The sequence below is a fragment of the Oryzias latipes genome, chromosome 8 (assembly GCF_053564925.1).
Source record: "Oryzias latipes strain Hd-rR chromosome 8, Olatipes_Hd-rR_3.1".
NCBI classification, from domain to species: domain Eukaryota; kingdom Metazoa; phylum Chordata; class Actinopteri; order Beloniformes; family Adrianichthyidae; genus Oryzias; species Oryzias latipes.
This window is the reverse complement of record NC_136244.1, coordinates 7,806,116-7,819,715: the sequence shown is the minus strand read 5'-3', so window position 1 is coordinate 7,819,715 and position 13,600 is coordinate 7,806,116. Positions and strand designations below refer to the sequence as shown.

At 37.9% G+C, this 13,600-nt stretch overlaps 1 protein-coding gene across 1 annotated transcript in view; it reads right to left on the bottom strand.

Annotated features, from left to right (window-relative positions):
• card11 (caspase recruitment domain family, member 11) overlaps positions 1–12,918 on the bottom strand; it is a 29,554-nt gene extending 16,636 nt beyond the window's left edge. Inside the window, exons 1-4 of the mRNA XM_011478466.4 lie at positions 12,652–12,918; positions 1,751–1,950; positions 1,224–1,361; positions 10–186 (exon numbers count right to left, since the gene is read on the bottom strand). Of these exons, the coding sequence (XP_011476768.1) occupies positions 10–186; positions 1,224–1,361; positions 1,751–1,940 (505 nt within the window). The 5' untranslated portion in view covers positions 1,941–1,950; positions 12,652–12,918. The remainder of the gene's footprint in view (positions 1–9; positions 187–1,223; positions 1,362–1,750; positions 1,951–12,651) is intronic.
• Between the last annotated feature and the right edge of the window lie 682 nt (positions 12,919–13,600).

Below are 13,600 nucleotides of genomic sequence, written 5' to 3'. Positions count from 1 at the left end.
TTTTTTTACTTTGCTGGAAGGCCTGAAGCTCCTGGTTGGCCAGCCGCAGTTTCTTGTGCTCGTCCTCCAAGGTGCAGTTCTTCCTGCTCAGCTCAGCCTGCTGCTGGGCCTTGACTCTTGTCTGCTGCTGCAGCTTCATCACTTCATTCATGAGAAACTGAGTCAAACCCTCATGGCCTTCCTCCACTGAAGACAGATAACAGAAAAGGAAGAAAAGATAGAAGATTTCATTTCAGGCAGTTTAATGGGGCATGAAGAATACGAGCATGTGTGGTAAACCCAAATGCAGAAGATATATATGGCTTTTTAAAGGCAGTTTTAAATTCAGGAACAGAAGCTGCTGGGAGCCAACACTAGAGCTACGTTCACATCGCCCTCATCAACGAGAGTTTAAGCAGCCACTTTCAATGAAAAGTCTACATAAATGCCTGTAAACACACATTTCGGGCTTCTGTATTTAAAACTCTCACTTGCGGCCGTTGAACGCGTGTTGAAAGTTAAACCAGGTTGAACTTTGACCCATCAGGGGCTTGAATTTGGTTGGGACGTACGGATGGAGTTCTTTTCAATTCAAGGGAGAGTCAACTGTTTGAAAATTGATCACGGAGTTTAAAAAGAATAATTGCGCTTTGTTCCCAGACAGAATTATGACACCAAATCCTTCATATGTCAGAATAGAGCTGTGCAAGAAAAACCCTGGGGCAAGATTTGTGAGATTTCCACCACTTCAACATTTTGCACCAAGCCTGAAGATATGCTAGTATCAGATAGTGAACACACTTTTAGCACATTCTTGTATGTGCTTCACATGCCCAGTGTGAACATAGCATAAGAGGCATAAAAAACAAACTCCAATATTCAAAATGTACAGTTATGTTTTTTTCAGTTCATAATACCAACACTCTTTGGTTGTTCCCTTAATTAAAGCTGTTCTAACATGGAAAGTAATTTGATGGCTAAGCTATAGGGTGAATTATCCAAAAGCTTAGTATTTAAGTTCTACACCACATCCCAACTGAAACAGAATATGAAAATTTCCCAAATATTTATCAATAATTATTTAATCAGAGTTTTTAACAATATCAAAACACGGAGAAATAGATTTTAAATCTCACGCCACTTCCAACGCCTTGGTTCTTGCAAAGATTTTACTCATTTGAGATGAAGGTGGTGAGGTCTCGAAACCATCGTCATCTGAGAAAACATGAACATTTTTGTCTTACCTACGATTGTGGAGAAGCGTCGTGTGGGCTCCTTTCCTGTAACCACCTTGTACAAGTCAGGGTAGTAAAACTCCAGACTTTCCAGGAACGCTACGTAGCCCCGCTCCGCTTTAGTGCGAAGGATGTCGAGTAGACGGCCTGGACAAAATTTAGAATGTTTTGAAAATCTGAGATCACAACATTGTTAATCCTAAGATTTGACAGGTTCAGAACAACAGATAAAACTTCTAAGTAGACTTGCATGGTAAATGGTACATAAATCACTTTACTATGTTTCTTAAAGGCCCAAAGAGCTTTACAGTCACAGTCCCATTCTCGCATGCACACACACATTCACACACCACTGCAGAACACTAGAGCCAACCTATAGCCACCAGGAGAATTTTGGGGTTCAGAATCTTTCCCAAGGACAATTTGACACTTGGGTGGGAGGGGCGGCAATTGCATCTGCAATCTTCCGATCAGAAGTCGACAACTCTACCTTTGCGCCCCATGTATGATAGTTTCAAACCAAGTTTTTTACTTACTTGTGCGATTTGCTTTGGAGACCAGAAGCAGGGAGTTGAGGATCTCATCCTCATCCTGCTCGTCCAGGACTTTACACTGGCGGAGGTAGGGGGTCAGCTTTGCTGGGGAGATGGTGCGACAGATTTCGTAGCGTTTGCACTCCACTTTATCCCACATTGCATCCACATCATCAGACGTCCCATTCTCCATCTCAGTCTCTCTGAAAATAGAGGAGGTAATTTGTGTGGTTTCTCTTTTTAACACTGTGGCAATACCTCTTCTTTAATGGAACCCTGACCTGATAATGTGCCTAAGATTACCTTTTTATTGTTCACAATTATGAATTTGATTATTTAATCGTAATCATGACTTTGTTTGGTGTGTCACCTTTGCTGTTTGAAAGGAGTGAAAACACGGTTTCTTAGACTAATTGGGATGTTAGAGTTTTCTTGGTGCTTTGAAGGACTGCGATTGTTTTTTGTTCTTAAAGAATATATGTAGCAGTGGATACAGTTTATGTTTTGTAACACAAACATGTCTGGCCTACAGGACAGGAAGCACTTATCCTGGCAGCTCGGGAACAAGCCCTGAGCACCAGAGCGATAGAGGCTCAGATCTACCACACCAGACAAGACCCAAGGTGTAGGCTGTGCAAAGAGGCGCCTGAAACAATCCAGAACATAACTGCAGGGTGTAAGATGCCCAGTAAGACTGGGCTGTTTCCAGCTCAACAGGGTGGTTTTTATTCTGCCTTTGCGGGTAAGACTTTTCTCAGGTGGATGGACATAATTGAGATTGGGATTTGGTTCGGGAGCTTTTAGTTCCTGATTAAAACAGTAAGTCTCAACTCACCTGTCATCCTCACCTGCCATCAAGAGGTGTAAAGCCTACTGATAATAAAAGAAATGTGTCCACTAACCTGTTCCATTAATGAATTTTTTGACGTAAAGTTCTAATCATTTTTATCCTCAAAATCGCTGTATTTTGCGTCTCCCCGTGTATTTTCAGCAAGAGACTGCAAGCTCTGCCCAGTGTTGCCAGATTGGGCCGTTTTCCACTCAAATCGGGCTGGCAACACTGGCTCTGCCACACGAGGGATTATGTTATCCCGAGTGATGTCAGTTTGATTGTCCCTTTAGTATACGCAGCATATGCTAATAATGTCATGATTTTTTAATTGTTTTTACATTCTAGACATCTTTATTCCATGTCTTCCCTTTCTGTTTGATAGATCATGTATTTCGTTTATTTAATGCTGGGATCTGACTTGAAGCTGCGCTGAAAAGACAAAATGAGGCCTGAAAACATCAGTGCTTTTTGTGATATTAATTTAAAACAATAGGTCATTTGTTTTATGAATCCATATTAATGTTTTTTGGAGGATTTTTACTGTTGGTGTTAGAAAAACAACAAATACTTTTTTGTTTCATCTCAGGTCATGTTTGATTTAGTTATTAGTGTTTTCTTAATACTTGGAAAATGTCATTTTCACAAGAACAGGTTTTTGAAAATCAAATCTCTCTTTATTACATTCCACAAGGACATTTGCTTTTTTTAATTTATGTTTTTTATCTTATCTTTTTTTGTTGGGTCTGGTGGTTTTCGGATGATGTTTGGGCTAGAAAACCACGACTATCTGGCAACACTTCCAGAGATTAAATAATGATTCAAAAGACTTTTTTTTAAAGTGGTCAAATGAAGCAGAGTGATCTGAGCAGCTTTAAAAAGAGGAAAAGGCAAAGAGAAAACAAAGACTGTGTTGCCAAAATTTTTAAGAGTGCTGGAGATAAAATAGAAGGAACAAGAACAGAATTTAAAAAAAATAAAAGAAGGTTTAAAAAAAAGTCAATAATGAGAAAAGTGGAAAAAAAAGGAGAGGAAAGGCGAAGGGAGGGGAAGAAAATGGTAACTAGCGTAAATATTTCTTTTTTTTTGCCAATCAGTTTTTTAGTCCTTTATTCAAGTAGTTTGTTTCCTTTGCTTCTTTAGTAAAACCTGAAAAATTAAAGAAAAGACAGAAAATCGTCCTTTCTTCCTACTAGGAAGTGAGGGATTCATAAAATTGGTGCATTTTATAAATTTAATATTTTTCAAAGTAAAAACAATGTATATAATAAAAAAAAATTGGGATTTTTGATGTTGACTTTATTTTAAAGTGGACCAGTAAGGAAATTGTTTGACATTTTACACCATAGGTAAGGATTTTAAAAAAGATTATGAAAACAACTGCTGCAAAGGACCCCATGTTATTGTTCGCCTGGGGCCCCAAAACTGCTAAGTATATGAAGAAAATATACTTAAGTTGCATTTCTGATGATTTCTTCATTCAAATCATTATGAATCAGGGGCAGACGACAAAACGTTGTTGTTAAAAGCCTATAGCTGGGACATAAAAGCTACAGTAAGAAGGCCAACAGCTCCCTGCTCCGCTGCATTTCATCCATTTGTACTCAAATAGATCCATGTGCATCGTCAATACATCATCTGAGCTGAGCTATCCTGAGCCGGCAGAATAGCTCCAATATTGCTCGCCATTTTTGTTGCACCAGAAATGTTAGGTTGTGTTCCTGAGGAGCTGTAAGCTAGCTGGAGAGCGCCTAAACAGATGGATGACGGGATGTGAAGCAGGCTTTCTCCGTGCCAATGGTCCTGTCCAAAACTCAGAGGCAAATTTCTAATGAACTACTGCTGCTCTGGAGGATCTATGTCCAAGAAAACAACAGGTTTTTGATTTTGTCTAAAAATGCCATAATCATAATTAAAAGACCACTGGGAACACATTCAAAATAGATCAAGAGATGATCAGAGAGGGACTTGAATGTCTACAGGGAAGAGCAATAAGCAAAGACCACATGTGCTCATCCACCATCATAATCTGTCATTTTCTTCTTTATCATTTTTACAGTAAACCTGCAATTTTGTCATCTGTAAAGAGTAAGGTCTTCGTAGATGTCTTCAATCACAACGGTACTCTAAATTTGTCTTTCCTTTTTTACCATATTTGGTTATTTTAGGAAGATCTTTTTTTTTACGAGTACAATATTTGCTACTCATTAGACACAGCAGCCCAAATGAAAAGAAAATCGGTCACAGTGGCACTCAGAAATTCACATAAACTCATTTGGTTAAAGCTTGAACAAATGTTTATTCCTCTCTAAAAGTTCCAGCTGTAAAACATAATCCCTGAACTTTATGATAAAACCCACAATGCAGCTGGGTAAGCATGAGTCTCATGAGAGATTTGGGTGAAACAGCTTATAACAAAGTCAAATGAAAGGTGAGTACAAAGAAGTGGCACCCTCACATCTCTTTTTCTTGACCTTGAACTGTCATTGTACAGCGTGCTGCACCTGTATTTAAGTAGAATGATATTTCTATTCAGGCTTTACAACTTTCAACTTGTTTATTTTTACCAAGGTGTAGTTGTCATCAGGCTATGACAGTTCCAACTTTCTCCCACTTACTTGTGTGGCATGAATGTCACACCATTTCCAGAAGCTGAACTTTGCCAAACATGCTTAGATGTTCAGAGCATAGGAATGTCAAATTCTTCTCACGTCTCAACTTCTGAATAACAGATTTTCTACTAAAGCCTCAAAACGGGGATTGGAAATTATTTGTAGCTAGTTTTTTTATTTTAAAGATTCAAAATTTCAGTGACACAGTAGTGAAGGCCTGAACATACCAGGCGTGGCTGAGTAGTATTCATTCTAGCAAAGAAGTTGCGTCTCAGCAAACATGTCCTGTCGCATTTTACTAGTGTGGCAATGACATGAATGATAAATCTCGAGTCTGTTTCACACACTGTTGCAGCTGTGGAAATAACTCACTTTTCGAAATAAATGTACTTCAAATGTTCCCTTTAGGTGAACTGGTGGCCTGATTGTCCTGCTTAGCATATTTTATTAGTTTGAATCAGATCTCTGCAACTTTATTGTCACGTTTAAAGTCTCACTCCAATCGTCTTTTGATTTATTTTGAAAACATTCCAAGTGGTCTTTTGATTATTATAATGCTGTTTTCTAGCCAAAATCAAAAGCCTGTGACGTTTTTCTTCGATATAGTTTCTGCAGAGCGGTAGGATCTTATTAGAAATCCATCTCTCAGGTGTGGGCGGGGCAATTGGAGAATTGGCATGGTCCCCACCCTCCCTTCTCATTTCCCAAAATTGAGCTATCAGTTTACACGTTCTCCTGCCAGCTCACACCCCAACATAATATCAGCAAAGCAACAACAATGGCGAGCAATATTGGCGATATCCAATTGAACAGATTTGATCCAGATGTCAGCTCGGACGAGGGAAATGGAGATGTACGTGGATCTATTTGAGTACAAATGGATGCATCAGAATAGAGCGGAGCAGGGAGCTTGTGACATATTTCCTTTGTCACAAATATCCTCTTTTTACAACAGCATTTGTGTCTACTCCCAATTCACAACCATTTGAATAAAAGAAATAGTCAGAAGCACAAATTCATTTTCTTTATAAATGTCCTCCGATCTGAGAAAAATGCCACAAGAACATGTTAAAAACACCAAAAACACAATTTTCATCAGAGGGAGCTTTTAAGGCATCACTCAAACGACACAAACATGTAGCTTGTTTATGACTCCAGTTATGAATGATTTCACAGTTACAAATTACTTTCACACAGGATAAGCCGTTGACTGATCTTTTGAAAAACAGCACACACCCACTCCTCCTACCCCTTTTGAAGGTTTGGGAATGAAATGCAATGACCTAGAGAAAGTATTTTTGGACATTTAACCTTTTCAAAGCCTTAATGCAGCTGTGTATACTGTTGCCGTGCAGTAGTCTCCTGTCTTCTCCGCCTTACTCCTCTGATTTACTCCAATCTTCACCTGAGTTTCTTTCTGCAGCATTTCATTCTCACACACAAACAAACGTATGTACACAGTCTCTGTGCATCTGCAGCATTTGCATGCTGTACAGTTAGTGAGTGTTCATTTACAACTGTGCTTTGTTACCTGCAGCCAACAGTTAGGCAAATGCGTGTCTGATGTCACTGCTCATGTGAGCTTGCAGTGTGAAAGTGCAAGCTCAACTGCGCTGTGGATGTGAAAACACTCCACCTCGTATTTTCATAAGCCAACATCAACACCTGATTTGCAGTCAGGGAGGAAAATCAGTAACACGCTGCCCCCCCCCCCAACTTATCACTGTGAGCTGTTAAGGTGCAGGGTGCACAAAGTCACAGCAGACAGCGAAACCACAAAACATTCAGACCGACTCAAGGCTCTATGCACAAGTGCACATGCAGAAGAACACTGCATGCTAATTTGAACACCCAGACAACACACTTATCACTCACAGACCCCCTAGTGCAACCACACGCACACACATTTCCTCCGCTATGTTCTCTTATTTTGGAGTCTATTGCCGAGAAAATTCATCTTTGCTTCCTCCTTTCTGAAACAGATGTGTGTGTGATGGCTCTCTTCCTCTATTCTCATTTAGCACTGTCAGTCGGCCATATTTGTTTGTAGTGCTGTGGTTACAACGGTCATTTTTAGAGAAAATATTCCCTGTGTGTGTGTGTGTGTGTGTGTGTATGTGTGCGTGTGTGTATGTGTGTGTATATGCATCAGTGTTTCAAACTAAACCTGAAGTTTTACCATCATTCTATGTTTTAGCATTTTGCTTGTTTTAAGGTTCTTGGATTGTTCAATTTTTTATATTTACAGCACAAATTTGGCTCCAATGCTCATATGTTATGTTTTATTTAACAAAAGAAAAACAAACCAACCCACAAAAATGTGCATAATTCTCTTTCACACAAAACCCATTAGTTTCATTAAAAGTTCCAGTAATAATTCAACACATAGATCAGTTTGGTGTACGGTAATATGATTTTCAATCATAAACACTCTTTTCAAGAGTGTTTTAATGATTTATTTTGAATTAAAGCTAATTTCGTTTTATTAGTTGGATGTTTTACTGCATGCAGTGATTGCCAAAAGAAAGGTCCAGAAAGGACGAAGAGTAAAAGATCACAAATCAAAACCCAAAACTCTGTAGAGTGAAGTTTGTAAAAAAGCAACAATGACCAGTAAAGCACACACAAAGATGTGTAAAGATACAACAATACTCCCAAACTGGGCTTTAATGATTGAAACTTTCCCTCCTAAAATCTTTAGTAATGTATCTTGAAATGATAATACACATGTTAATAACATGTTAGTTAGCATTATTGCCAGCATGTCTGCTATAGGAAGGACTGCAAAGCATAGAGGAATTACTAAGACAGTAAAAAAACAAATAAAACAGACCCATCAGTTTACAAATGATGGGTGGATAAAGTTTAATAAAGATGTCAAGATTTAACCCCTTGATGTACTTCCAGCAATGAAAAACAAATCTCACTTGTGTTTTTGCTTTCAGGTTATGCTAAATTAATATAATAATTTAAATAAATGCATCAAAAGGCTTGATTAATGGTAATTTCTAACTTTGTGATAGAACATTTGAAGCTTGGAGGCTTTAGTCCAACAAGGCACTACACCATTGACGGTATAAGAGAACTGGACTGAGTGGCCCCTCCCCTTCACGTTTCAAACAGGAAGTACCTGCTGGCAACCAGGAGCCAAAATCCCATAAACTTCCATTGAGAAATAAACAGCTGTAATTCAGTCACTCCATTTGTTAGAAGAACCATTCTTGTGCTGATACCTTTTTTGACATATTTTTGTAAATCCCACTTTTTTTTTTTTCAAAGTGCACGTTAAAGTACCACTATCTGTCACACACCTAGGTGTGCGACATTTGTTCTACGCATTTAACCCCTCCCCTGGGGGAGCGGTGAGCTGCAGACACAGCCGCGCTCTGGAACCATTTGGTGGCTTAACCCCCCCAATCCAACCCCTTACTGCTGAGTGTCAAGCAGGGAGGCATTGGGTTTCATTTTTAAAGTCTTTGGTAGGACTCGGCCGGGGTTTGAACCCACGACCTTCCAGTTGCAGGGCGGACACTCACGTTCTTCAAGTTATAACATGGCCTCAATAAAAGTAGGTGGTCTCACGTCAAACATTTGAAATGTTTGATTAACCGATTCTCCATTTTGTCAGGACTTCCAAGAAGCTCACTTTAGCGAGAGTCATAGCAACATTGACTAAGACCGACTCGGACCGATCACTGATTACTGACGTCTTCTGGCTCCAATATTGACTTAATTTAGCTGGAGCAGGAAGTCAGCCATTTTCTATGGATGACGTCACACTCACTCAGTCAAATTCTCCTATACAGTCAAAAAAAATTATAAACTGTTCATGTTTCTGTTTATTTATACACACAAATACATATTTATATATATTTTATATTGAAATATTAAAACATTTTGAACAGAAAGGGATATTTGGTTTAAAAAAAAATTATTTCTGATAAACAAACTCACTTTAAATGCCTAAACAGCTCAAAAGAAAGGTAAATAACAGAAAGTGAGATGTTTAGTTATGTCAAGAGTTTTGTCATTAGATTCTTTCGGCTTCAGCTTTAAAACTCAAACACATGTTTTTTTTTCCCTTTGGATTTAAGAAACTGCAGCTGAAATATAGGATTTCAAAATAACTGTTACAAATTAACAAAATGTTTGCCCTCCATACCAAAGTATTAATGATGGCATTTCAGGTGTTCAGTGATTTATAACTGGTATCTTCTCACCTCCAGTTCTGGCCAAAGCTTCTGCTGCTGAGGCTTCACTTCTATCAAAAACGTTGAAGATTTTGCCGTCTTACTGACACACAACCTACAGCACCAATGCCTCATCTCACTGCGAACCGCTCGCGACTGGAACAACAGTTTTGATAGTTCGTCGAGTCCACACTGCTTTAAACCTGTTTGGAGCTGATATGTTACTGTAAAGCACTTAGCAGAGCAACAGTTTCTCAGAAGCAGGAGATAAAGGTTTGGTTTTGTGTGAATTGACACCAATGGCTGTGATATCAGGCTTCCTCATCACTGTCTAATTATAGTCATCTTTTTTCTTTTTACAACCTCATTTCCTCATCTTCTCCTCCAGACACACTTGTTTTACATCTAGACCCTCAAAATCCAATACAACCTCTTTATTTTCAATGTTTCACAAGCATGACATAATTTAATAACATTCATTAGATTTCTAAGATTTTTAAATCTAATTCTACATGACCAGATTGTTACTTTGCCTGCTATCACTAAAACATCTCCATCTATGTTTTAGAAACATTTTACCAAAGAAAGTTTAGTGAAAGGAAGTGAAGTTTTCCAAGGAAATAATAGTTTGTCTCTCTTGTTTTCTACTTTTCCTTCTTCTGGCTCAGTTTCCTCAAAAACTAGTTAATTAGGACACGATGGTCAGTGTGGATCCAAAAACGGAAGAAAGTTCCCTTCAAACAGAACCTGCATTTACTTTATTCAGATTTTCCTTTTCTCACTCAAATATTCCAATGCCAAAAAAAAACTAAATTTCCGGAGCTTAGAAAAGATTTTTGCTCAAAGATGAAGAAATTAGAGGAAGGCATTTGACATTTGAAAACCCCGTTTCAGGCATTAAACTGGATTTTACTGCAATATATCTCAGCTTTATGTTCTTTTGTACAATCTTTAATGTGTTGTTAAATAATGGAAGTAATTTCTTCAGCTTTTGCTTAAGGAGACTAAGGAACAGAGTGAAGGAAAAACAGGATCATCTCTGATTAGAAGATAAAGGTTATTTTTAGCTCAGATTAGAAAACTTTATATGGTTGCAAAAGTATTAAAAACAACAACAACAACAATAAAGAATATTAATCTATTTTTAAAATAAAATCTTTGCTAATTCCCTTTTCAAATTTTTACTTTGATATTGAAATGAAAGTCTATGTTACAAACGTTGCAGCTAAAACATTTAACGTGACGAAAACACATCAGTCCGTCATGGAAGAAATAAGATGAAAAAAAGATTTCAACATAAAATTAGGGACACAATTATTGCAAAAAAAGACCAAAATATAATTTACTTTTTACCAATGCAGCAATATACCTAATAGATATATATATAATATTAAAACATTAAATTAGATTTTAACATATAAAAACGACAAAAACTTTTGAAGTTGGTGGAAACATTCCACGCCTTTTTTTAAGAATAATTCACTGTACAACTACAAATGTTTATAGCAAAAGCCTGTTTATGCTTTTTGTGTTTTTACATACAAGATTCAAAATCTTTTTTTTTTTTTTTTTGCCAATTTTCCTGGTGAGACAATAATTACAGGCCAAAATTCTAATAATTCCCAGCAGAAAAAAAAAATGTTTTTTTTTTTTTACAAATATGGCATTAATGCTCTTCTATGGAGATTTTTTACTAAAGATTGTGATGAATGAAACTTCTACTTTTACAGATAGTTTATAGAAAAACACATTTTGTGATCAATGAAAAACATGTTCTAAAACTTCAGAGCAAAACTATAAAACTTTTTTTTCAAAGGGCATAAATGCGTTTCAGTTGATTTACTCTGAAAATTGGAGACATTTTGTGGTGACTATAAATAAAACCAATGAAAGTTTATCCACAGATTTTTCAGTTGTAGGAAAATGTGCAATATTTCACCATAAACTCCATCCATTTGCACCAGCAGAGTATTTACGCATTGATGTGTGAATGAATTCATGCATGTGTTTCTGTGTCCCTGCACATCCCTCTCACTGGACCCCATTGTGTCCTCTGCACCTGTGGCAGGAATTCCAAACATTTTGAAATTCCCAGATAAAAGCTCAGCGATGACAGTTAGTCAGAAGCTGATTAAAAAAAAAAGTCGCTGTTGGAGAAACAAGAAAATGTTTTTCATCCTTGAAAAAAAAATCTCACATTTTTCACCTCGTCTGTCGATCGTTTGCACTGAGATTTCAATCTGATTCAGTTCAGTCCACTGAAAAAAATGAGGACATCTTTGTTGTATCAACGCTCCTTGGCAGCTTCTTTCCCTATTAAATTGAGCAACCGTTATAAGGAACTTTTACTTTATTTATTTAATTTTATTATTATGCATAACCTTATGTCGTAATAGTGTACATAAGTATTACTTTTGTATTTTTTTGCACATTTTGTGTTTGTATTTTTTTTGTATTTTGAACACCCTTCATTCTTTTGCACATTGCTGTTGTTCTTCTCTTCTTTTTTTTTTTTGCACTGAACTGCTGTAGCAATTGAATTTCCCCAACGTGGGATCAGTAAAGAGTATCTCTATCTCTAGAAAGAACAGCAGAGCAGAACGAGCTGTAGTCTGCAACCATAAAGGAATGTTCTGAGATCTTCTTTCAAACAGCTGTTTCCTCATTTTGAGCCTCTTGTACCCTGATGTGCAGCGGCCAGGTACCAGGTTAGCACCACTTCTCACGTGCTCTGCATCTGGATGGTGCCTGCACGCATGGAGGAGCCCTATTGGAGGGTGTGTGAGAGGTAGATGGACCTCTGGAGAGGACTCTTTTGCACATTTGCAGCTTTGCAGGAGATGCATTTCTACTTGCAAAGCTACATGTTTGCAAGACAACAGGGCGCAAGGCTGTTGTCAAATTACCAATATGTTATTTTCAAGGTCAGCTATCCATTCCACCAATTGACTCCTGTTTGAATGAATAGCTGACCTTAAGGAGACATTTAATTAACAGAGAAGATCCTACAACATTTTTAGTTTTTGTTCCCGGAAAAAACAGCATCAGATTTATGGGCAAGAAGAAGAATTATAACAAAAATCTGCCAAACAATTTCCTTTCAAGCGACGTTCACTTGTCACTGATGTTTGTGATGACACATTAACTCCCTGCGGTGTCAGTGTGACGAAGTCTAGTTTTTCCACTGTCGCACCTTTTATCAACCTGTTGTGCTGCTTTAAAAACACAATCAACGCACCTGGGACGCCTGTGCGTCTTGGTGGGTTTTCTTACCTGAGACAGATGCGGCACAAAATAAAATCCAAGTGTGATCCAGCGATGTCTGTTGCTGGAGACGTCTAACTTTTTTTGTAGGTTAGTAGCTAAGCTTCTCCAGCAATTTGTGGATTCGCTTAAAAAATAAAGAAGTTGTCCGAAACAACAATAAAAGTTAAAAAGTCAAGTTGTTTGCATTTCTCAAGAAAGAACAGAAGTTGTGGAAGAAAGAGGACAGCGCATGGTAGCTGTGCCCCGACCTGTTGCTTGTGATAAAGTCTGAGTGAGAAACTGAGAAGGCGCGGGGAGAAGAGCGGAGGCGGGCGGGTGGTGCGCGCGAGCGAGTGAGCGCACATGGAAAAAACGAGCCGCAATGAAGGCAGCGCGATAGTCAGCCGCCGCCGCCGGAGCGGGAGTGTTCATGGACGATTCTATTGTTTGATGAATAATTACTGACAAAACCAGCCCAAACAAAAGAAGGTAGTTGTTGTTGTTTTCCATTTCTTTATCCTTAACGTTTAATCTTATGTCAAACTATTTCTATCATGTCACTTTAGTTCCATTACTTCACTGAAAAAATAACTATTTCAGCCATGCACACACACTGAATCATGGAAATGGTGACCACAAACCCTCAAAAAGTTTTTCTCTTATTTTTTGTTGTTATGTTTTCTATTTGATATTCTGTACATTGCCAGCAATGACGTATCTGAGGGGAGGCAGTACAACCCAAGAAAGAGAAGATCTCTGTCTTGATTTGTGGTGGATCTTATTTTCAAACCATATAAGGGAAAAACAAGGTCAAACATGCCTAATTGTTCTATTATAACCATTTTAAACCATTAGAAAATTGTTTATACCGATTTCTGAGCCAAATATTAAGAAAGTACACTCAATTTCTGCACCACCTACATTGAAAACAGAGGATTCATTGACGAGAAGATGTATGTAGAATAGAATAGAATAG